This window comes from Silurus aristotelis (genome assembly GCF_946808225.1).
Source record: "Silurus aristotelis genome assembly, chromosome: 19".
NCBI classification, from domain to species: Eukaryota; Metazoa; Chordata; class Actinopteri; order Siluriformes; family Siluridae; genus Silurus; species Silurus aristotelis.
The window spans coordinates 10,054,567-10,078,187 of record NC_139592.1 but is presented as its reverse complement, the minus strand read 5'-3'; the positions used below and the strand labels follow the sequence as shown (position 1 = coordinate 10,078,187).

The 23,621-nt window shown below is 43.3% G+C and overlaps 1 protein-coding gene across 1 annotated transcript in view; it reads left to right on the top strand.

Moving 5' to 3' along the window:
• Window positions 1-23,621, top strand: part of LOC310741755 (E3 ubiquitin-protein ligase UBR4-like) — a 49,296-nt gene that overhangs the window by 24,563 nt on the left and 1,112 nt on the right. The window contains exons 56-105 of the mRNA XM_083569960.1: window positions 69-180; window positions 776-906; window positions 1,009-1,186; window positions 1,277-1,381; window positions 1,684-1,821; window positions 2,155-2,323; window positions 2,463-2,667; window positions 2,770-2,883; window positions 3,077-3,286; window positions 3,428-3,577; window positions 3,947-4,174; window positions 4,258-4,336; window positions 4,634-4,840; window positions 5,306-5,474; window positions 5,588-5,732; window positions 11,229-11,314; window positions 11,679-11,766; window positions 11,882-12,075; window positions 12,177-12,416; window positions 13,123-13,261; window positions 13,356-13,481; window positions 13,646-13,774; window positions 13,897-14,240; window positions 14,337-14,427; window positions 14,544-14,628; window positions 14,777-14,904; window positions 15,001-15,130; window positions 15,248-15,405; window positions 15,498-15,607; window positions 16,278-16,407; window positions 16,508-16,589; window positions 16,702-16,875; window positions 17,551-17,672; window positions 17,780-17,977; window positions 18,076-18,156; window positions 18,253-18,340; window positions 18,424-18,551; window positions 18,691-18,798; window positions 19,400-19,519; window positions 19,631-19,821; window positions 19,936-20,109; window positions 20,436-20,535; window positions 20,668-20,886; window positions 21,050-21,163; window positions 21,274-21,416; window positions 21,503-21,628; window positions 21,715-21,909; window positions 22,027-22,251; window positions 22,583-22,673; window positions 22,774-22,936. Of these exons, the coding sequence (XP_083426086.1) occupies window positions 69-180; window positions 776-906; window positions 1,009-1,186; window positions 1,277-1,381; window positions 1,684-1,821; window positions 2,155-2,323; window positions 2,463-2,667; window positions 2,770-2,883; window positions 3,077-3,286; window positions 3,428-3,577; window positions 3,947-4,174; window positions 4,258-4,336; window positions 4,634-4,840; window positions 5,306-5,474; window positions 5,588-5,732; window positions 11,229-11,314; window positions 11,679-11,766; window positions 11,882-12,075; window positions 12,177-12,416; window positions 13,123-13,261; window positions 13,356-13,481; window positions 13,646-13,774; window positions 13,897-14,240; window positions 14,337-14,427; window positions 14,544-14,628; window positions 14,777-14,904; window positions 15,001-15,130; window positions 15,248-15,405; window positions 15,498-15,607; window positions 16,278-16,407; window positions 16,508-16,589; window positions 16,702-16,875; window positions 17,551-17,672; window positions 17,780-17,977; window positions 18,076-18,156; window positions 18,253-18,340; window positions 18,424-18,551; window positions 18,691-18,798; window positions 19,400-19,519; window positions 19,631-19,821; window positions 19,936-20,109; window positions 20,436-20,535; window positions 20,668-20,886; window positions 21,050-21,163; window positions 21,274-21,416; window positions 21,503-21,628; window positions 21,715-21,909; window positions 22,027-22,251; window positions 22,583-22,673; window positions 22,774-22,936 (7,360 nt within the window). The remainder of the gene's footprint in view (window positions 1-68; window positions 181-775; window positions 907-1,008; window positions 1,187-1,276; window positions 1,382-1,683; window positions 1,822-2,154; window positions 2,324-2,462; window positions 2,668-2,769; window positions 2,884-3,076; window positions 3,287-3,427; window positions 3,578-3,946; window positions 4,175-4,257; window positions 4,337-4,633; window positions 4,841-5,305; window positions 5,475-5,587; window positions 5,733-11,228; window positions 11,315-11,678; window positions 11,767-11,881; window positions 12,076-12,176; window positions 12,417-13,122; window positions 13,262-13,355; window positions 13,482-13,645; window positions 13,775-13,896; window positions 14,241-14,336; window positions 14,428-14,543; window positions 14,629-14,776; window positions 14,905-15,000; window positions 15,131-15,247; window positions 15,406-15,497; window positions 15,608-16,277; window positions 16,408-16,507; window positions 16,590-16,701; window positions 16,876-17,550; window positions 17,673-17,779; window positions 17,978-18,075; window positions 18,157-18,252; window positions 18,341-18,423; window positions 18,552-18,690; window positions 18,799-19,399; window positions 19,520-19,630; window positions 19,822-19,935; window positions 20,110-20,435; window positions 20,536-20,667; window positions 20,887-21,049; window positions 21,164-21,273; window positions 21,417-21,502; window positions 21,629-21,714; window positions 21,910-22,026; window positions 22,252-22,582; window positions 22,674-22,773; window positions 22,937-23,621) is intronic.

Below are 23,621 nucleotides of genomic sequence, written 5' to 3'. Positions count from 1 at the left end.
CTGAAAGATTATTTAATCAAAATCCATAAACCATAAATTCCTAATTGGTATATTTGCAATTCTTTTAGGATACCTCTGTGAGTTTTGCCTGCAAACAGGCTCTGATAAGAGTACTGAGACCCAGAAATAAACGTAGGCATGTAACCCTGCCCTCTCCACCACGTTCCAACACCCCCATGGGTAAGTGCTAAAATAAATGTATCCTGTAATTATAAAAATAGCATGTCAACTGGGATGTAATAAGCTGAAAGCTTGCTGCCATTGTCTTAAGCATTGTCTTGTATATTTTGTTTCCACCTATAGTAATGTTTCTGGGTTTCCTCTTCATTCACCCGTCTCAAATTCTCATTAATGCAACAAGTCAAGTAATAATGGTTGAATGTTTAAAGGATTTAGGATTTATATAGAGTCGACACTAACCATCAGATAAGGGGTCAATTAAAATTCAGAAACTACCTATTTTAAACAGTGCTATGGTCATAGCAGGGTCAAACATCTAAAGTAGTTTTTTTAAATCATTAACTTTCTTCCTATTTGTATTATGCTTTATGCATTTTTATAAAAAAAAAAATTTTTTAGGTATACATATTGATAACTAGAATTAGAGCACCTAGATTGGTAACCAGTGGAAGCAAGTTCTATGTTTATTAATTATAAATTACCTCCACTTTTCAATCTGCTAAAATGCATCTAGAGACATGAATATTTTTGCTTGTTTTGGTGCCTTATACCGTAAGACCATTTTAGCATGGCTAATTACTTTCTAATCGCTCAGGTGATAAAGATGATGAAGATGACTATGATGCTGATGACAAAATGCAACCCTCTGGCATGACCGGAGGAGATGGTGGGAGACAGGAGAGCCAAGAACAAAGTGAGGTGGATCACGGAGATTTTGAGATGGTGGTGAGTTTTGTCAAAATATTGGGTTCTTAATAGTCATTAATATAGTTAAGGAGAGGCAGTTGTTATATAATTCTCTATTTTTTTCCCCCTCTTGCTGTGCAGTCTGAGTCCATGGTTTTAGAGACAGCAGAGAATGTGAACAATGGAAACCCATCTCCACTAGAGGCTTTGCTGGCTGGGGCTGAGGGCTTCCCCCCAATGCTGGACATCCCTCCTGATGCTGATGATGAGACCATGGTTGAGCTAGCCATAGCCCTAAGTCTTCAACAAGATCAGCAAGGTGAAAATCTGAAACTGATGTTTGTTGCAAAGCTATTTTGTAAAATTTTTCATTTGTTTTCTGAAGTGTCGATGTATGTTACTGCTACAGGTAGCAGCAGCAGTGCTCTGGGACTACAAAGTCTGGGCCTTTCTGGCCAAGCTCCAAGCTCCTCCTCTCTAGATGCAGGCACCTTATCAGACACAACTGCATCAGGTAAAAGCACCCACTTTTTCTCAGCAATGTTTGTGTAAATTCACAGTAAACGGATTTATGCATTTTATTGTAACAATTTCTCAAGGCACAGGAAAGAGGGTATATACTAATTGTAAGCTTACAAAATAAGTGGTGTTATACTAAAAACGTAGATGCAGTAGTTGTAACTGATCAATCAGGAACTGTAGTAAACAGTGGCATCATTGTGATTGTTTGCATGCAAATCTTTGCCTGTACCATTAGAAAACCCCCTTGCACAGCCTACTGTTTTTTTCCTGTAACAGCTCTGGTTATACTTTCAGCCCCAGCCTCGGATGATGAGGGGAGCACAGCGGCCACGGATGGCTCGACGCTGCGCACCTCTCCCGCCGAGCACGGGGGCAGTGTGGGCTCTGAGAGTGGAGGCAGCGCTATTGACTCAGTAGCTGGAGAGCATAACGGTGAGGGAAATTTTGGGTTTGTAGAGTGCGAGGGGAGTCTTTTAAATAAAATATTCCAACCAGTTGGTTCCGAATCATTGATACAGTCCTGCATTTTCTGAAAAACGGTTGGAAATTATACCAGCAAAAACGTTGATTGGCCAGTAGATTACATTGAACAGCTAAACTTACTTGAATCATATCCATCACTAGAAATTTGACGCATGTCTTAAATTACTGAGCTCTTCACACTTAGGTAGTTGTAGCCAATGTTTAGGAATATGGGATTATATCTCAATGATTTTCATGATCTGCCTGAACCCAAAGCTGAAAGTGAAATTCTTTATTTGGTAGTATCCGGGCGCAGCAGCGCTTATGGGGACACCACAGTCGAGGGCCACCATGCAGGGCCAGGCAGTGTCAGCTCCAGCACTGGAGCCATCAGCACCACTACAGCCCAGCAGGAGGGAGATGGCTCTGAAGGAGAAGGAGAAAATGAGGGAGATCTTCACACAAGCAATAGGTTTGCTCTTTGTGTGTGTACGTGTGCGTGTGTACGTGTGTGTGTACGTGTATATAAAATATAAAATTTTCACATAACCGGTTACGGTCTTAGCAGTTAATCTCTGTTGGAAATTCTGTGTGTACACCTCATTGTTTAGGCTGCACATGGTACGGTTAATGCTCTTAGAGCGCCTCCTGCAACACCTTCCTCAGCTGCACTGTGTGGGTGGAGTACGTGCCATTCCCTACATGCAGGTGATTCTCATGCTGACTGCTGATCTGGATGGAGAGGATGAGAAGGACAAAGGAGCACTAGATGACCTGCTGGCTCAGCTGATTGGAGAGCTGGGAATGCACAAGAAGGTCAGTAGAAGTTTGCTAAGTATTTTCTCCCACTTTTTTTTTTTTTACATAAGAATTCAATTTCACTAGGTTCTAAATATGAACTTTTCTGTTTTCTTCAAGGATGTCTCGAAGAAGAATGAACGCAGTTCTATAAACGAAGTGCATCTAGTCATCATGAGGCTGCTTAGTGTGTTCATGTCACGTACAAAGTCTGGCTCCAAGCCTTCCTCTGAGGTATTCAAGCAACTCCCACCTTTAGCATGTTACCATAAATAACATTTCATTTTTATTTGGTTTGTTGCCTACACTATCTTTTTAGGTGTTCTTTAGACCAGTCACCTTTTTTTTATTTATTTATTAAAGGCTAATTATTTTTACACTAACCATAATCAATATAGATTGATTATTTTTTGGTTTTATCTTGCAGTCTTCCTCACTCATTTCTAATGCAACAGCGACCGCTCTGTTAAGTCTGGGAGCGATAGACTACTGTCTGCATGTGCTTAAGTCTTTGCTTGAGTTCTGGAAAACCCAGCAGGGGGACGAGGAACCAGCAGCTGCCAGTCAGCTCCTCAAGCCCCACACCTCTTCCTCTCCACCTGATATGAGTCCATTCTTCCTGAGGCAATATGTCAAGGTAAAGAAATTGCTTTCTAATAATAGAGTGATTGTCTGTGGTTTTAACAGTTCCAGAATTATATAAATGTCCTGCTAACATGAAGTTTGTGATTTAAAAACAACTAGTTAAACGATTAAGCTTGTTTTTCTGCTTCCTCAGGGTCATGCTGCTGATGTTTTTGAAGCGTACTCCCAGCTACTTACAGAAATGGTGCTACGGCTGCCCTATCAGATCAAAAAGATTGCTGACGCAAACCCCCGCATTCCACCTCCCATCTTTGACCACTGTTGGTTTTACTTCCTATCTGAGGTAACGGTCATTTCCTCCCCAGCCAGTGTGGACACCTGACCATCACACCTGTATTTGGGTCTTTCCCAAACTCAAGCCGCAAAACTAGAAGCACACAGTTGTGAATTCTCTTTTAATCCTCCCAACCTCACTTATGGTTAAATTGGCCATCATATGTTTTATTTGGTCAAAAAAACAAAGCCTGCCTTGGAAAATGGAGGTTATTATACAGATAATAACCTCCATTACATATGGAACGGGCTGTCCAACCAGCACGTATGGGTTTGACGGTTAGGTGTCCATAGTCCATGTTGGCATGCATGTTCAAACATTTATCTGTTTAGATTTAACAATGACCCAATTAAGCTCATATGTCTGGCTCTTCTGCAGTACCTGATGATCCAACAGACGCCATTTGTGAGGAGGCAGGTGAGAAAGTTGCTGCTTTTTATCTGCGGTTCAAAAGAGAAGTACCGCCAGTTGCGAGATCTCCATACATTAGATTCCCACGTTCGCAGCATCAAAAAGCTTCTGGAAGAGCAGGGCATCTTCCTAAGGGGGGGCATTGTCACTGCAACCTCTGGCTCTGCGCTACAGTACGACACGCTCATCAGTCTGGTGAGTGACCCTGAATTTTGTATGAGATTGTGTCTAATTTCTGGTGTTACAGTGCTTTTAATCGTTTTGTCTGTTTGCTTTAGATGGAACACCTAAAAGCTTGTGCAGAAATAGCAACCCAGAGAACGATCAACTGGCAAAAGTTCTGTATCAAGGATGATTGTAAGTCCCAGGGATTTTTCCATTGCTAATGAAAGACTTATGAGTGTGATGTGCATGAGGCAATGCATAACATAACTGGGCATTCTCTTCATGTAAAAGAGCTAAGAGTTATGTTATTGATGGTGTGAAGTTCTCAGGGGCTGATTAATTTCTAAGAACATGCATCTTTTTATTTTTTTATTAAAATATTTTTATATATTTAGAAAAATGATCTTTAGTTGTCTTTTGTTTTATGCACTTGATATAACCTGGTTCTTTTCCGTCTTAAAATGAGGTTGTCTTTGTCTTTCTTCCAAGCTGTGCTATACTTCCTACTGCAAGTAAGTTTCTTGGTGGATGAGGGCGTCTCTCCAGTGCTGCTTCAGCTGCTTTCCTGTGCACTGTGTGGTAGTAAAGTCATGGCTGCCTCTGGAGGTTCTTCAGGGGCTGGAGCTTCACAATCCTCCCAGAGCAAGTCCTCTAGCAAAAAGAGCAAAAAGGAGGACAAGGAAAAAGACAAAGAAGGTGATGACTAATTCTCTAATGAACATATAGCTTTTATAAATGCTGCATTTATTGTGTTTGATTGGATTTCTCAGGAGTTTAGAGATTTTTCTGTCCAGGAAAAACTAACGTACCAGTGTTTGTAGATCTAAACATTCCTGATATTTCATTATAACTGGGGAAACAATAAGCGTTGCTCCCTTTACCTCAGTCTTTAATTTATGTGGGGGGGGGGGGGGGGGGAGTTTCTATTTGTATTATAGTTTGTTTTCTGTTCCAGTGAATGTTATTAGTCCACATTAATATTGACAGTGTTAAACTATATAATATTATTACAGATTTCCTATTTCTGTTAACATTGGAAAAGCCATGTACAGCAGAATTCTATATATAGGGAGTGTGTGATTTCATTGCCTTTTCTTTTTGTGACTGGGCTTTTTTTTGTTTATGCAATGTGCATTTTGCATCTTGTTTTGTCCTGTACAGGTGAGGGAGTGGGCAGTCAGGAGGATCAGTTGTGTAGTGCTCTGGTCAGTCAGCTCAACAAATTTGCAGATAAAGAAACTTTAATTCAGTTTCTGCGCTGCTTCTTGCTGGAGTCCAACTCTTCCTCTGTGCGCTGGCAAGCCCACTGCCTGGCTCTGCACATCTACAGGTACATAATACATGTAGCATAAATACGTTAACATTTTTGTATTTCTTTGCTTGATCATTCTCTAATAAATTTAATTGTAATGTTGCTACATTTGACAATTATTTTCTTTATAGGAATTCTACCAAAGCCCACCAGGAGTTACTGCTGGATCTGACTTGGGCTATCTGGCCTGAGCTTCCTGCCTATGGCCGTAAAGCTGCTCAGTTTGTGGACCTGTTGGGTTATTTTTCACTCAAAACCCCTCAAACAGAAAAGAAGGTTGGTTTCACTAATGATACACAAACCATTTAACTTCGTTCTGTAACAATATTTAAAAAGTTCTTTTTCTAACTTCGCTCGGTGTTTCACTATGGTAATCGCTTTGGGCGTGACCAACTACGGAAGCTCTTATGACACCACGTCTGTCTTGACAGACAGGTCGACCTGAGATCAGGCTCCCCATCTAACATCATTCGCGCTTTCTTCCCGTGAGGGACTGCACTAAGCTCTCTCAGCACATCCAATTCTCGGCTGTTTTCGCTCAACTGTTCATCGCGCGGGCCGTCATTGGATTCCGCCACCGAACGCGAGATCAGTCATACGGGATCGTGCTGAGCATCATCACGGAATAGCGTCCGCGTCGAGGCGAGCTATTCCTATTCCGACCTGCTGGGTATTTAGTTACACGGTAGGGACATAGTAGCGTCAAGCTATTACAGGCTTAGCGCGTCAAGGCGAAGCCTTCGAAAGGCTAACTACCCTGCGAACATCGGCAGACTAACGTGTTGTGACGAGTCTAATATTCTCCGTACTCAGCCATGTCGACGGTCATCCCCCCCACCAAAGGGAATGAGTCGAAGATCAGGGAGGCTGCATCCCGCCCCGTGTCCATCATCATGTGGAGCAACCATCTCGGGCAGGGACCCTCACCCGATGTGCATCACGTGCATGGGCCCGAAGCACGCTCAAACGTCGCTCGCGGACCCGCAAGCATGCGCTCACTGCGCGTCATTGCCGGTGAAACATTTGGAGAGACGGCTGAGAGCGGCGGTGGCTAACCAACAGGACCCGTGCCTGTCTGGCGCCGCCGCGAGGTCTACGGCCGTTGAACATCAGCCGCGAGCTACCACGAGCTGGGCGGACCTGATGGAGGCCGAATCGCCGGTCATGCCGCCTCTGTTCGGCGACCTCCTCGCGGAGGATGAGGAACGACCGTGCGACGAGGACCCGGATGCGAACTCAGACCTCCTCGACTTGGACATGGAGGACGAGGATGAGGACGACAGTGGTCCCTTCCCGGCTCAACAGTCGAGGCCCCAGAGCGCGGGCGATGCAACCTCACAGGCCGAAGGTAACCTGCACGAGGTATGCAAGCGAGCCGCGGCTAAGCTAGGACTAGCGTGGCCCGCGGCCCAGGACGCGGAGGGAGCTGTGAGAGACCTTTACGACGGGAAAAGGCTGCCGCCTGCTCAACCCGCTACTAGACAGCTCCTGCCCGCCGTGCCGGCTTGCATGAAGGAAATGGCCCGTTACTGGTCGAGCCCCTTCAAGAGCAAGCTTCCAGCAAAAGGGTGCTCCAAGCTGGAGATTCAAGGGATGGAGGAGCTGGGGTTGGCCGGACCCCCAGCTGTGGAGCCTTCAGTGGCTTATCACCTCCATCCGAATCGGCGTTCTATCTCTGCCTCCTCTCAAATTGCGCTGCCTGGAAAAATCGAGAGATTGACGGCGTCCATCCATCAGAGGATGTATAAATACGCAGCGCAGTCAGTGTGCACGCTAAACGCGGTGACGTTACTGTCCGCGTACCAGGCGGAGATTTTAGAGGAGATGGGACGACAGCTCGATACGGGAGTACCGAACCCGGTACTTTGGGACGAGATCTGTGTGGTGAACGACCTAATCCTGCGCTCTTCACGAGGCGCGGTTCAGGGCTGCGGCCGCGTGATGGGCTTGGCTGTGTCAGGTGAGAGAGCGTTGTGGCTTAACCTGTCAGGCTTGGGTGACACACAAAAAGCGGAAGTCATGGACGCTGCCTACGACCCCGCTAAAGGTCTGTTCGGTCCAGCTCTGGAAAAGATGAGAGAAACCAGCACTCTCAGGAAACAGGAGGATGAAGCATTCAACCTCTGTTTGCCTCGTAAGCTGTCTCAGAACCCGCCCCCTCAGCCAGCGCGACGGGGTTTTGCCGCAGCCGCGGCTGCGAGAGGGAGACCGATGAGCGCGAGAAGTGCGAGATCGGCTCTCGGCGGACAACAAGCTGGCCAACGTCCGAGATCGGACGGCTCAGGACCGTGGGGAAAGCATTCATTTGCGGCCGTAGCGGCGAGAAACCGTCCGCTCCACCCCGAGGAGCGGAAGAAGAAGCGTGCTACCTAACACGCGAATGTTCTCCGATCCTCCTTTCTCCGCCGGCGAAGAAAAGGAGAAGAGAACACGGCCCGGTTCTGAGTTCTGTAGGGGCTTCATCCCTAGTTTCTCCTCGGGTTCGAGGAATGAGGGAAAATGTTCAGTGTCACCAAGCACTCATGACATGTGTTCACTCGCACGTCAGTTCGGACGATTGCGCAATAAAACTTTCACCATCGCATCCAAGCCACGGGCTGAGGGCGATGTGTTTAGACACAAAAACAAAATAAATGTTACAATTTCGCATCCAGGCGATCAGCCGAGGGCGATTGTGCACAAGAATCCCGAAAGTTCGCCGCTGGAGGGCGCGCTCGCTCTGCCAGCGGAGCTCTGCGCGGCGACGGTTGTGACGTCATCAACACGCGACCAGTGTTGTGTACGCGGGGGCTCCCTTTCTGCGCACCTCGTCAATTGGCGCTCATGCGCGGCGCACCCGTGGGTTTTAAACACGATTTCACGGGGATACAGGCTCCAATTCGCTATGAAACCACCCAGATTCAACGGTGTGTTGGTCTCGGTGGCTCGAGGAGAGTCGGCTCTCGTCCTGACGGCCGAGATCGACTCTCTTTTGAGGAAAAAGGCAGTCAGAGTTGTTCTGGAGGCAGAAAGCCGTCAGGGTTTTTACTCCCGATACTTTGTGATCCCGAAGAAGGGAAGCACATCTCTTTGTCCGATCTTGGACTTGCGTGTGTTAAACAAGCACCTGAGAAAATATTCATTCAGAATGTTGACACACAAATCGCTATGTCGGTCGATCCGTCCAAACGATTGGTTTGTGACGATCGATCTATCGGACGCGTATTTTCACATAGACGTTTACCCGTCACACAGAAAATATTTGAGGTTTGCACACAGAGGCACTGCCTACGAATTTCAATCCATTCCGTTCGGTCTGTCTCTCGCTCCGAGAACTTTCAGCATGTGTGTGGAGGCGTCTCTTTTGCCATTGAGAAACAGCGGGATTCGGATTTTGTCTTATATAGACGATTATCTGATATGCTCCCCGTCAAGAGAGCGAGCGATCAGAGATGCGGAGAGCGTGATCACGCATCTCTGCAGCTTGGGTTTCAAAATAAACAGGGAAAAGAGCCGCTTGTGTCCCGCGCAGCGTGCGGAATATCTAGGACTCAGTATAGATTCCCTCTCCTATCGTGTCACGCTGACGGAGAGAAGAATCGAATCTCTCATACAGTGTCGCTCCCGTTTTCGGGCAGGGACGAATGTCCCGTTCCGAGTGTGCCTACGAATGCTGGGTTTAATGGCTTCGGTGATTTCTGTGGTGCGTCTGGGACTTCTCATGATGAGAGATTTTCAGAGATGGGTCGCGCGGTTGCGCTTATGTTCCTGACGTCATCTCAATCGGCCGGTCAAGATAACGCACGCGTGCGTCTTAGCGCTCCGCCGATGGGGATGCCCCGCGACTCTTCGGTCGGGGATTCCCTTGGGGGCGGTGTCGTCGAGGGTTACTATGATGACGGACGCGTCTTTGACGGGCTGGGGCGCGACCCTTATGGGCAGAGCTGTGAACGGCGTTTGGCCTCCGCAGCTGATCTCGAGTCATATAAACTACTTGGAGTTGTTAGCGGTGTTTCTAGCTCTGAAACATTTTCTGGTTTTCATAAGGGGCCAAACGGACAATTCCACAGTAGTCGCATACATCAACCGACAGGGGGGGGGGGGTGCGCTCCCTCCAGTTGCATCAGTTGGCAAGGAAACTGATCATGTGGTGCGACGCGAGGCTTTTATCCATCAGAGCGACTCATGTTCCAGGAATATGTTCCAGGAGCTTGTCACTGATTTTGATAGCTCCACCCTGGGCGTCCAGACACTGGATTGCAGAAATAGTTCAGCTGCTGTCGGATCAGCCGTGGCCGCTCCCTCCACGGAGGGACCTTTTGTCCCAGGCGGGCGGGGAGATTTATCATCCGCACCCGGACAGGATAGCTCTATGGGCCTGGCCCGTGAGAGGTGGATCTTGAATGTGGCAGGTTTGCCACGATCGGTTATACACACTATCCAGAGTGCTAGGGCCTCGTCTACTCGCACGCTTTATGACAATAAGTGGCGAGTTTTTGAGGAGTGGTGTGGCCGTGGTCGCATTGTCTCCTTTCAGTGTTCTGTGGGAGACATTTTGTGCTTTCTCCAGGATTTGCTGGATAAAGGGAAAGCTTTTTCTACTTTAAAGGTGTATCTGGCGGCTATTTCTGCGTGTCATGTCGGGTTTAATAACGAACCTGCGGGTCGGCACCCTTTGATTAGTCGGTTTATGAAAGGTGCACGCCGTAAGAGGCCGGTGTCTCGACGGCTAGTGCCTCAGTGGGATCTGTCCTTGGTTTTGGAGGCCCTTTCTCATCACCCTTTTGAGCCGGTGGATGGCATAGGGCTGAAATTTCTTTCTCTTAAGACAGCACTGCTTGTGGCTCTAGTGACTGCGAAGCGTGTTAGCGAGCTGCAGGCCCTGTCTGTCAGTCCATCCTGTTTGCAGTTTGCCCCTGGGCTCACGAAGGTTTCCTTTCGCCCTAACCCGGCGTTTGTACCTAAAGTGGTGGATTCTTCTTATAGATGTCCCGTTACAGAACTTTTGGCTTTTCACCCTCCTCCGTTCTCATCTCAGGAGGAGGAGAGGTTGAGTTCCTTATGCCCAGTGCGGGCTCTCCGTACATACGTCAGGAGAACAGCGGATTTCAGAAAGTCTGACCGGCTGTTTGTGTCTTGGGCTACCCCCCACAAAGGGAAGCCATTGTCGAGACAACGGCTGTCCCACTGGATTGTAGAGGCTATATCTCTAGCGTATGAATGCGGTGGTTCTCAAGCACCTGAGGGCCCACTCGACTAGAGGGATGGCGACTTCATGGGCCCTGCTTAAGGGAGTTTCTGTTCAGGAAATTTGTGCGGCGGCCGGTTGGGCCACGCCACACACCTTTGTGCGGTTTTATAGACTAGATGTGTCTGAGTCATCCTTGGCACATGCGGTGCTGGGAGCCAGACGTCCTGTGCCCATGTGATTGGGTTTAGCGGGATCATGTGCAATCCGGGAGTGGTCTATATCTCCCATAGTGAAACACCGAGCGAAGTTAGAAAAAGAACGATGGGTTACTTAACGTAATCCTGGGTTCTTTGATAAAAGAGTGAGGTGTATCACCAGCACTTCCCTCCTTGCACGAGGACGGGAAGAAATCTCGTTGCAATGATGTTAGATGGGGTCGACCTGTCTGTTAAGACAGACGTGGTGTCATAAGAGCTTCCGTAGTTGGTCACGCCCAAAGCGATTCCCATAGTGAAACACCTCACTCTGTTATCAAAGAACCCGGGATTACGTTAAGTAACCCATCGATTTGTTTCAATATTAAATTTTTTTCTTTCTTACAGCTAAAGGAATACTCTCAAAAAGCTGTTGAGATTCTAAGGGCACAGAACCACATACTTACTAATCATCCCAACTCAAACATTTACAAGTAAGTCACCAGGATATTTTGTCCACCATTATGAATATCTAGATAGATCCAGTTAGCACCAGTCATTTGAACAAGAAAACCTGTACACCTGCATTTAAGACACATGTATTTTTGGTGCACAGTTTCAGAATCAGCCATTCGTGTAGCATCAGCACAGTGCATAAATGTGATAATCTATATTTATTCACATATTATTATTTATTTATTTTTTGCTCATTGTGATGACTGCATGTTCTTAAGTCGGCGGTGACATTATTTAATGTATTTTGTGTGTAATGTTACAGTGGGAATAATAATGGGAATAATGCATACATATAATAGGAATAATTATTTTTGCCTCTTATTTTCGCCCTCTACCTTAAAGTACCCTTTCTGGCCTAGTGGAATTTGATGGGTTTTATCTTGAAAGTGATCCCTGCTTAGTATGCAACAATCCTGAAGTGCCCTTCTCGGTAAGTCCAACAGTGCATTCGAGTTTATGTGCACTTTTTAAGACGAGAGTCTATTAAGTTTGAGGATGTATATTGCTTATTCTTTACTGACTGTGCTGTTTTGTTTTTCATGCAGAACATCAAACTGTCGTCAATCAAAGTGGACACCCGTTATACAACCACACAGCAAGTGGTAAAGCTGATTGGCAGCCACACTATCAGCAAAGTAACTGTAAAGATTGGTGACCTCAAAAGAACAAAAATGGTGCGCACTATTAATCTGTACTACAACAACAGGACTGTCCAGGCCATCGTGGAGCTAAAGAATAAGTGAGTATAGCTTAATAAAAACAGTATATTTTTGTAACCGAATCATGTCATTTCATTAATTAGTATTATTTCACACAATGTCTTATTAAATTCCACTGTAGGCCTGCACGCTGGCACAAGGCTAAGAGGGTGCAGTTAACCCCTGGACAGACAGAGGTGAAGATTGACTTGCCTCTTCCTATCGTGGCCTCCAATTTAATGATTGAGTTCTCAGACTTCTACGAAAACTACCAGGCATCCACAGAGACCCTGCAGTGCCCACGCTGCAGTGCATCTGTCCCTGCAAACCCAGGAGTGTGTGGAAACTGTGGAGAAAATGTCTACCAGTGTCACAAGTGCAGGTACAAAAATATCCTATATAAGCAGGGCTCCAGACAAAAAAATCAAAAGGAAACCATTGGATCCTATGAGAAAAAACAGGAGCCAAATTATATTTTTAAGTGCCACACAAGAATGAACTGTAAAAAATGTAAAACGCTTAGTTCCAATCATCCTGCCCTGTGTACATCTGCCATCTTTACAGCATGGCCTGGGAACTAAAGCGATCATATAGGCGGTGTTGAATTAAATTTTTTTGCTCTTTCCATTCTTTTTCAGCACGCAGTCCGGGTGCACAAAACACTGCAATCGCTAACGTGTTTTTTGTGCCACGTTTTTGCGATTATGTGATCACGAGCATGTTTATGCTTTTGAATATTGCTGTGTTTTTATTTACTGTCTCTTTTCTTAAATGATCTGATTCGGTAATGAAATCAGTTTGGCGCTTTAACTCAAGTGTAGGCGGCGCATGAGTCTCCGTTTATTACGTCAACAAATGATGTGATGGGCCATTTTTTACAGAACATGCACATAAAAAGTCATAAAATGCAGATTATTCCCTCATAACGTGCAAATTTATATGGTCGCAGGTGGCGATCTAGGCAACAATATTATTTGCAATTTATTATTTTTGGTTGCAGTTTGGAGCCCTGTTAGGGCAGCCTTTTAAAATAACAGACAGCTGTATTTTTAACGCATGTTTCTTTTTTTTTTTCTTTTCTTTCAAAGGTCAATTAATTATGATGAGAAGGATCCCTTCTTGTGCAATGCTTGTGGCTTCTGTAAATACGCTCGCTTTGATTTCATGCTCTATGCAAAGCCCTGCTGTGCTGTGGATCCCATCGAGAACGAAGAAGATCGAAAAAAGGCAACACTCTTTAGCACAAATATTTTATTTTTCCTATTGTAATATAGGAAATAAGTCATATTTAAGTGGGTTTTTTTCTCTTCGTTGTATACAGGCTGTAACGAACATCAACACCTTGCTAGACAAAGCAGATCGTGTGTATCACCAACTTATGGGTCATCGTCCTCAGCTAGAGAGCCTGCTGTCGAAGGTGAATGAGGCTGCTCCAGAGAAACCTCAGGTCAGTCCGCATGTCACAGCCAGCAAAAAGGATGTAACTCGTGCCATGTTATTTAATCCAGCATACTGCTGTAATACAATGTATGGGTATTTTTTATTGAAGCACTTTAGATGTACAATGTAAACATGTATCGTCCTAATGTTGCGATGATGGGCTGTTTTCAGGATGATACAGGTGCAGGAGCAGGTCTGGGAAGCTCCACCGCTAGTGTGAACAGGTACATTCAGCAGCTGGCTCAGGAATACAGTGGGGATTGTAAAACTTCATTTGATGAGCTCTCTAAAATCATACAGGTAGGAATCTTCATTCTCATATGTTAATATAAAAAGCTTCACTAAACTTTTATTACTGAAAAAGTAAGGAATTTTATTATTGCGTGTGTAGACTGTTAAATGTATCATTCACCCCACTGCAGAAAGTGCTTGCATCTCGCAAAGAGCTGCTGGAGTATGACTTACAGCAGCGAGAGGCAGTTACCAAATCCTCACGCAGCAACACCCAACCCACCTTTACCGCCAGTCAATACCGTTCTCTGTCTGTGCTTGGTTGCGGTCACACATCTTCCACAAAGTGCTACGGCTGTGCATCAGCAGTCACAGGTCACTGCATCACTCTGCTGCGTGCACTGGCCACCAACACTGCCATCAGGCAGATTTTGGTACTGCAGGGCCTCATTCGAGAGCTGTTTGAGTATAACCTTCGCCGTGGCACCAGTGCCATGAGAGAGGAAGTCCGTCAACTGATCTGCCTGCTAACAAGGTACAGTAATGTCATAAGTTTTTATTTGCTTCTTAGGTATTCAACTCTTCCGCATTTGTATTTATGCGAATAGTTTGTTAAACTTTTGTTGTACAGAGATCATCCAGAGGCCACTCAGCAGATGAATGACCTTATCCTTGTAAAAGTGTCAGCTGCCTTGAAAGGACATTGGGCAAACCCAGACCTGGTATGAAACTTTCTGTAGTCTAGTTTTAATGTTTTATGATATTTTATTTTTAAAGTTTTACATATTTAGCTTTGTTTGTGATTATGATTGTGACGGTTGTGTAAATGTTTCTCTAGGTCAGTAGTCTGCAGTATGAAATGCTGCTCCTAACTGACTCCATAGCAAAGGAAGGAGGTTGTTGGGAGCTGCGGCTTCGCTGTGGTGTGTACTCTCATTATTGCTTCTTTTTTATTATTTCACTTTTTTAATGTATTTGAATAGAAGTATTTTTTAGTTGCACACTGATATCTGATGCGTCATAACTGATGCATCGATTGAGCACTAAATCTACCTGTTTTACTGTTCTCAGCTCTGAGTCTGTTCCTAATGGCAGTCAATATAAAGACTCCAGTAGTGGTGGAAAATATTACTCTGATGTGCCTGAGAATCTTACAGAAGCTCATAAAACCCCCTTTGCCCACTAGCAAGAAAAACAAGGTATACCAGAATGCTGTAAAATATTGGTAAAAATAGATGTTGGTTCTCTTTTATATTATGTATGTTATTATTAATGTAATAATTCTTCTGTTTTAGGATGCTGCAGTTGAATCTCTGACTACAATTAAACCCTATTGCAATGAGATACATGCCCAGGCCCAGCTCTGGCTCAAGAAGGATCCTAAAGCAGCATATGAGGCTTGGAAAAAGTGCCTTCCTGCTAGATGTGTGTTACGTTGAACAATTTTTTTTTTGTTTTGTTTTTTTACTCATTATGCACTATAAAAGCTACAAACCCTCACAATCATGACAATGGATGTTTGCTTTTGTCTTTTTTTTTTAGGCCAAGAGACTGCCTCTAAGCCATCAAATAAGGTGGATATTAGGAGGCAGTACCTGATGGAAAAGTATGTATGGAAATGGAAACAGTTTGCGAGGTCTAGATCAGAGGGCCTGTTTCCCCGCCTGCTGAAACTGGGACACAACAATTGGCTAAGACAGGTAAAGCTTCTTTGAAACCAATTGGTCCATCTTGATAAATGTAATTGTCACAAGTGCTTGGGTAACACTTATGAAATCAACTGTTTTCATAGGTGCTCTTCACCCCAGCCACTCAGGCAGCAAGACAAGCTGCATGCACCATTGTAGAGGCTCTGACAACTATTCCAAGTCGTAAACAGCAGGTCCTGGACCTTCTCACTAGGTAGAGTCTTTTTTTATTTTTTTATTTCATTTAAGCTGGGGCCTTGTTAATAGCATCTGCAATCAGTTTTGGCATGAAATATGTTTAGTTGAATGTAGGTATGGTCTATTTTTCGGAGTAAACTCTGATCAGGCATAACATTATGGCCACCTGTCTGATATCGTGTTGGTCCCCTATTTGCTACCGAAACAGTCCTGACCCACTGAGCATTAACAGCATTAACATCTTCAGGAATTTGAGATACAGGAGCTTGTTTGTTCAATTAGACCATATGGGTCAGCCTTCGCTCGCCACCTGCATCAATGAGCCTTGGCAGCTAATGACCCTGTCGCCGGTTCACCACTGTTCCTTCCTTTAAACACTATTGATAATAGTTGGGATCACTCCATAAGAGCTGCAGTTTTAGAGATTCTTTGACCCAGTCGTCTAGCCATCACAATTTGGCCCTTGTCAAACTTTCTCAAATCCTTACGCTTGCCCATTTCTGCTGCTTCTAACATATAAACTCTAAGGACAAAATGTTCACTTACTGTTTAATATATCCCACCCTTTAACAGGTTCCATGATGAAGAGATAATCAATGTTATTCACTTCACTGCTTATAATGTTATTCTGTCATAATGTTATGCCTGGTTTGTGTATGTAACATAGTAGAATTTCTGTCCTTTAGTTACCTGGATGAGGGAGAATGTGCAGCTGAGTACCTGGCTTTGTACCAGAAGCTCATTAAGCCTGCTCACTGGAAGGTTTACCTAGCGGCCCGTGGCGTTCTACCTTACATTGGCAACCTTATCACCAAGGTACCAACAGCTTACCAGTATATTGTATAGACCTTTTATTTTCTTCATCCATCTCTGGAAATGAAAAAGAAAATTAAACTTTTAATTTTATTTTTTACAGGAAATTGCCCATCTCCTAGCTTTAGAAGAAGCAACGCTGAGCACAGACCTGCAGCAAGGTTATGCGCTCAAGAGTCTCACTGGTAAAGAAACACAATTTTACAGAGCTCTTTGGTATTACATATGAATCGTCTAGGAATGCTTTGCTCAGGTATGACCTTAACATGTCCTTTATCTATAATAATGTCTACCTAGGCCTTTTATCCTCTTTTGTGGAAGTGGAGTCTATTAAACGACACTTTAAGAGTCGGCTAGTGGGCACCGTGCTCAATGGATACCTCTGTCTGAGGAAGCTCGTGGTTCAGAGAACTAAACTGATTGATGAAACTCAGGACATGCTGCTGGAGATGCTTGAGGACATGACCACAGGTACTTGTCGAAAACACTTTGCTAAGACTTTCAGCTTGCTGGATTGTAGCATTACTGGATTCTAGATTGGATTAAACTTTCAATTATTGTCAATGTACATGTTACAGTACAAGTCAACGACATATACAATTAGCATCTAACCAGAAGTGCATATTGGTAGCAGCGTTTAATATTTGCATATGAACAGGTTGGTAAGGCTATGATATATGATGGCTTTGAATAAATAATGACAAATGAATGAATAATATAAATATAAATAAACAGTACAAGGACAGGGGATCAAAATTTTTTATATGTGCAAATATGGAGAGTGCAGTAAAAGGAGGCTATTATATACAGTGTGCAATGGATATAGGTGTAATCTATATATATATATATATATATATATATATATATATATATATATATATATATATATATATATATATATATATATATATATATATATACACTGTAAAACTCAATAGTGTATATATAGTGAACAGTGCAACATAGTGCAAGGTTATGCAGTGTATGCATTCATTTGTGTGTGTCTGGGCTGGGGGGGGACGTGGTAGTAGGGGGCGGAGGGTAGGTGGTGCAGCTGGGTTGCGGAGTTCAGCATGGGAACGGAAAAATCTGTTCTTGGACATGCTTGTTTTGGTCTGGATGCTAACAGTTGCATTACATTTGCAGGGACAGAGTCAGAAACTAAGGCTTTCATGGCAGTGTGCATCGAAACAGCGAAACGTTACAACCTTGATGACTACCGCACTCCTGTCTTCATCTTTGAGAGGCTTTGTAGCATAATATATCCTGTGAGTGGTTCTTCTGTCTCTTTTTGTGTGGCACTCTGATGTATGGACATTCCGTTTCTTTTATCAATGAACCCTGCTAATGCTGTATTTTTCTCTGTTTTTCTCAGGAGGAGAATGAGGTGACAGAGTTCTTTGTGACTCTGGAGAAGGATCCTCAGCAGGAGGACTTTCTGCAGGGCCGCATGCCAGGAAACCCCTATAGTAGTAATGAGCCTGGCATCGGTCCACTTATGAGGGACATTAAGAACAAAATTTGTCAGGACTGCGACCTTGTGGCGCTATTAGAGGATGACAGTGGGATGGAGGTAGCTAATGCAGATATAAACATGTTTTTGAAAAAAATTTATAAAGGTTTTTGCTGTCAGTGATAATTTTTTTATTTATTTATTTTTTATATAATTAGCTTCTTGTCAACAACAAGATCATCAGCTTGGACCTGTCTGTGGCTGAGGTTTACAAGAAGGTCTGGTGCCCAACTAATGAGGTAAAGACAACAGATTGTACATAGTTTGACCTTTGTCCTTTTTTTTGACGGCTTTGTTCTTGAAACATGAGACTTACATTATGCCCATTTCCAAAGGGTGAACCAATGAGAATCATTTACCGCATGAGAGGTCTTCTGGGTGATGCCACAGAGGAATTTATTGAGTCTTTGGACTCTACCACTGGTATGTGACCATTATTAAGTGCCATATGAAGGCTTTTCATAAGCGTTATGTTTACAAACAGTGGTTTTCCCGTCTTATTACAGATGAGGAAGAGGATGATGAGGAGGTGTATAAAATGGCTGGGGTTATGGCTCAGTGTGGGGGATTGGAGTGCATGTTAAACAGACTGTCTGGAATCAAGGACTTCAAACAAGGCAGGCATCTGCTTACAGTAAGTAAAATGTGTTTGTTTTAAAAACTCCATTGTATTCAAGATCAAGTATTTGGGAAGTAGAATAAATTATGCAATGTGTAAATATTTTTATATTTTGTATTCAAATGTTTATTTTGCTCTCACTTTGCTCTTTCAGGTCCTGTTGAAGCTTTTTAGTTTCTGTGTGAAAGTAAAAATCAACAGACAGCAGCTGGTTAAACCAGAAATGAACACTCTTAACGTGATGCTGGGCACATTAAACCTGGTGGGTAACACGTTCGGCTTGCTTGAACACTTAAGACATACACCATGTGGACAAAAGTATTGGGACATCAGACTTTCCCAGTCATATGTGGTTCTTTTCCAAACTGTTATCGCAAAGCTAAAGGCACACAATTGTATATGGTGTCTTTTGATGCAGTAGCACGAGATAGTCCCTTCAGTTGAACTCAGAGACCCAAACCAGTTCCAGCATGACGATGCCGCTCTGCCCAAAGCAAACTCCATTAAGATATGCTTTGCATGGGTTGGGGTGGAAGATCTCCTGGTTTAGAGCTCTGACCTTAACCCCATTTTAACACCCTTGGGATGAATTGGAACAGTGACTGCACCACAGGCCTGCTCACCTACAACAATCCATGACCTATAACACTCTTGTGTCTAGATAAGCTCAAAGGTCCACAAGCACACTTCAAAATCTAGTGGAACATCTTAGAAAAGTGAAGGAAATTATAAGAGCAAAATGGGACAATACGTGGAATGCGATGCTCAAAAAGCACATACCATATTTATGACCAGGTGTCTGCAAACTTTTGGCAATATAGTGCATGTGTATAAATTTAAATTCACTGTTTTGTGTTTTTCAGGCACTGGTAGCTGAGCAGGAGAGTAAGGACAGTGGAGGGGCATCAATAGCAGAGCAGGTCCTCAGCATCATGGAGATCATTCTGGATGAGGCAAATGCTGAGACGCTGTCTGAGGACAAGGTGAGCCGTCTTTTATCTGCTACATACACACAAGATGTTTTAGATCAGTGGTCATTCTAAATCTGTTGCTGTGTGGATTTTTTTAAAAGTGTGTTTTCTTATTCATGTTAGAGTAACCTGCTCTTGACTGGTGATAAGGACCAGCTGGTGATGCTGCTGGACCAGATCAACACTACTTTTGTACGCTCCAACCCCAGCGTTCTACAGGGTCTCCTCCGCATCATTCCCTTCCTGTCTTTTGGAGAACTGGAGAAAATGGAGATCTTGGTGGAGCGCTTTAAGCCTTGTTGCAGTTTTGACAAGTAAATTCACTTAATATTTAACTTGTGTTGCACAGGAGCAAGTAAAATTTGCAGAGGTAAAAGGTATTAACATACCACTATTATCTCACCCTTTTTCAATGAATTTTTTTAAAGGTATGATGAGGAGCACAATGCAGATGATAAGGTCTTCCTGGACTGTTTCTGTAAAATTGCCGCAGGGATCAAAAACAACAGCAACGGCCATCAACTCAAAGAGCTAATCCTGCAGAATGGCATCACCCAAAGTGCTTTGGACTACATGAAGAAACATATCCCCAGTGCCAAAAAGTATGCCCATTTTTACCTCAAGTCTCACGGATGTTAACTTTTTGAAAGCATTGGTCTTGCTCTAGATTTGCTAATTTTACCAGTTGAGATGGTGTAGCACTGGGAGGAAATGTTCACAATAATATTGCTAAAAGGTTCTAGTGACGAGTCATTTTTTTAACTGTTAATATAAGATCAGAAACAGGAACAAGGTCTACAACCATGATCACTTGACAGCTCGCTCAAATTAAGGCCTTGGACTGAAGTCACATGTCACACTGACGTGCAACTTGATTTAGGCTTTGCATGCGACATTCTTAATTTATTTTTTGCTGGCTATATTACAGTTTGGATGCAGATGTTTGGAAGAAGTTCCTTGCTCGACCAGCCCTTCCCTTCATCCTCAGACTTTTGCGTGGTCTGGCCACACAGCATCCTCCTACACAAGTAAATTTTTATTTATTTATTTTTGATTTTTGATTTTTTTTATCTTAAGAATTATTGTGCTTTTGCTCGCTTATTTCACTTTTAATGAGATGCTGTGGGATCTCACCATGCATATTTGCTTGTATTCTTTAGGTGCTGATTGGGAAAGACTCTATAAGTAATTTGCACAAGCTGGAGCAGGTGTCCAGTGATGAGGGAATAGGCACTCTTGCTGAGAACCTTCTGGAAGCTTTGAGGGAACATGCAGAGGTGAATCTGAAAATCGACGCAGCTCGAAGAGAGACTCGAGCGGAGAAAAAGCGGATGGCTATGGCAATGAGGCAGAAAGCTTTGGGCACATTAGGAATGACTGTGAGTCTCAATTTGATGTCTTAACATCATGTCTTAACATCTTCGAACATTTATTATCTGAGTTTCTGGTAAAATTTTTCTAGTTAATTAATTATGAAACAACATATTGGAACATGTACTCTACATCCATGCCCTTCAGCTGAGTTACGAATGTTTGTTTCAGACCAATGAAAAGGGTCAGGTTGTGACGAAGACGTCCTTACTGAAGCAGATGGAGGATCTCATAGAGGAGCCAGGTCTAACATGTTGTATCTGCCGAGAAGGTTACAAGTTTCAGGTATGCATGACGAGCTCTCATTTGAGGTTCTAATTTTATGTTTATATGTCAACACAAAATAGTGCCACTCTTACATGCATGTTTGAAGTAATTAGTGTTTCTCTGCACAGCCGAATAAGGTCCTGGGTATCTACACCTTCACGAAGCGCGTGGCTCTGGAGGAGTTTGAAAACAAACCCCGCAAGCAGCAGGGCTATAGCACTGTCTCGCACTTTAACATAGTCCACTATGACTGCCACCTTGCTGCTGTCCGGTACGCATACAGACTTCTTTGTTGCTCATTTCATTTTCTTTTTTAACAATACTTTGGGTCTAACTCCTCTTTGATCTTTGGATCAGGCTTGCTCGAGGGCGCGAGGAGTGGGAAAGCGCCGCTCTTCAGAACGCCAACACCAAGTGCAATGGGCTCTTGCCTGTATGGGGGCCACACGTACCCGAATCTGCTTTTGCCACTTGTCTGGCAAGGTAGGCTCCGTTAATTAATGCATCAAAGTCTGTTGCGACGACTTTTCTGTATAGCATATTGAGCCTTTTGTTATGTTGTCTTGCAGACACAACACATATCTGCAGGAATGCACAGGGCAAAGGGAGCCCACGTACCAGCTCAATATTCACGACACCAAGTTGCTGTTCTTGCGCTTTGCAATGGAACAATCTTTCAGCGTAGACACAGGGGGAGGAGGCCGCGAGAGCAACATCCACCTCATTCCCTACATCATCCATACCGTCCTCTACGTCCTCAACACGTATGTTTCTTCCGATTCGGCTGCGCAGCCCCATTATAAATGAACAAGCACCATATTGTAAAATTCTAAGCATGTGCTATAGATTAAAAAAAAAATAACCCAATCTCTTCTTTTCAGCACAAGGGCCACCTCACGAGAGGAGAAGAACCTGCAGAGCTTCTTAGAGCAGCAGTGTGATAAGTGGGTGGAGAGCTCATATGAAGTGGACGGCCCGCACTACTTCACTGTGCTGGCCATGCACATTATCCCTCCTGAACGCTGGAGAACCACACGTGTCGATTTCCTGCGCCGGCTGCTCGTCACTGCACATGCAAGAAAAGTCTCACCAGGGGGCGCCAACAAGTAAGAAAATGATATGTAGCGATGGCTTTTTGTTTTCGATTCTCACATGTTGCTGTATTATTGTGGTACATATTTGCATTTAATATGAGCAGTTATCCTCCAGAGTAGGGAAATTAAAGATAATGGTGGGTTTATTTACTTTATGTATGTTTGGCATTTATAATCGTCACCTTTGTGAAAATAGAGGGTTGAAGCAATAATTTAGGCAATGACTGTATCTAGTTTAATAATTGCATTAGCATTTTGTTATAAATAAATTGTCTCAGTTGTAATATAAGCTATTCATCGATTGACTATCGGTCCTATTAATTTCTTCCTTTTTTTCTTATAGACTCACAGACAAAACGGTGAAGGAATATGCAGTTTATCGCTCCCCTCTTCTCTTCTGGGGCCTGGTGGACCTCATCTATGACATGTTCAGGGTAGGAAAACCTGTGGATGGCAACATATAGTTTATTTTTATGTTTGAAAAAATGTAATTTAAACATATTCTGATTAAATATTTCTCTGTGAATATAACAGAAAGTGCCCACCAGTAACACAGAGGGAGGCTGGTCCTTCTCACTAGCAGAGTATGTGCGGCACAATGACATGCCAATCTACGAGGCTTCAGAAAGGGTACTGAGGGCTTTTCAGGATGAGCTCATGCCTGCTGATTCTTTTGCAGAGTTCTTGGATGTCGTAGGTGAGTGCAAACATTAATGTTATTATTATTTTTGTACACATTATCTGTTCTAAATGTACTTTAACTTAATACTTTTTATTTTTTAATACTCTATTTTTGGCATTGACAAATATTAATGCTTTATGCAAATGTATGTTTATTATTTGTGAAACCAAACTCAACATATACTGCAGCATGAAGACAAAATATTCTTGTAATTATGCTGTTCAGGACACCAAACGAAACATGTTTCCACACGGACGGTTTTAATTGCCGGATGTATACATTATGGTGGATTTTGGTGCTTCGTTTGAGACTTGGAGCATCAGTAAAACAAATATTTAGTGATTTACATTTTTTTTTTTTTTTTATTTAGGTTATTATTAATATTTTTTGGTACAATATGGAAATACTTATTACTAAGTCTGGGTTTTAAAGTTTTTAAGTTGCCAGAAGGAAGCAATTAGCAATTTTTTGCAAAGGCTGTTCCTTAGTCACAAATTTAAGTTTAATGACTGTCCCATGACAGATTAATGTATTAAAGTATTTATTATGTAATACACATATAATTTGTTGAATTGTGTTGGAACATTTAGGCTTTAATTGCAGTTTGTTCTTTCCATAAACCTTTTTTTCTTTTTCTTTTTTGCATAAACCATTGATCTTGTTAGAATTTACAAAATTAGCAGGGTATCAAATAATTATT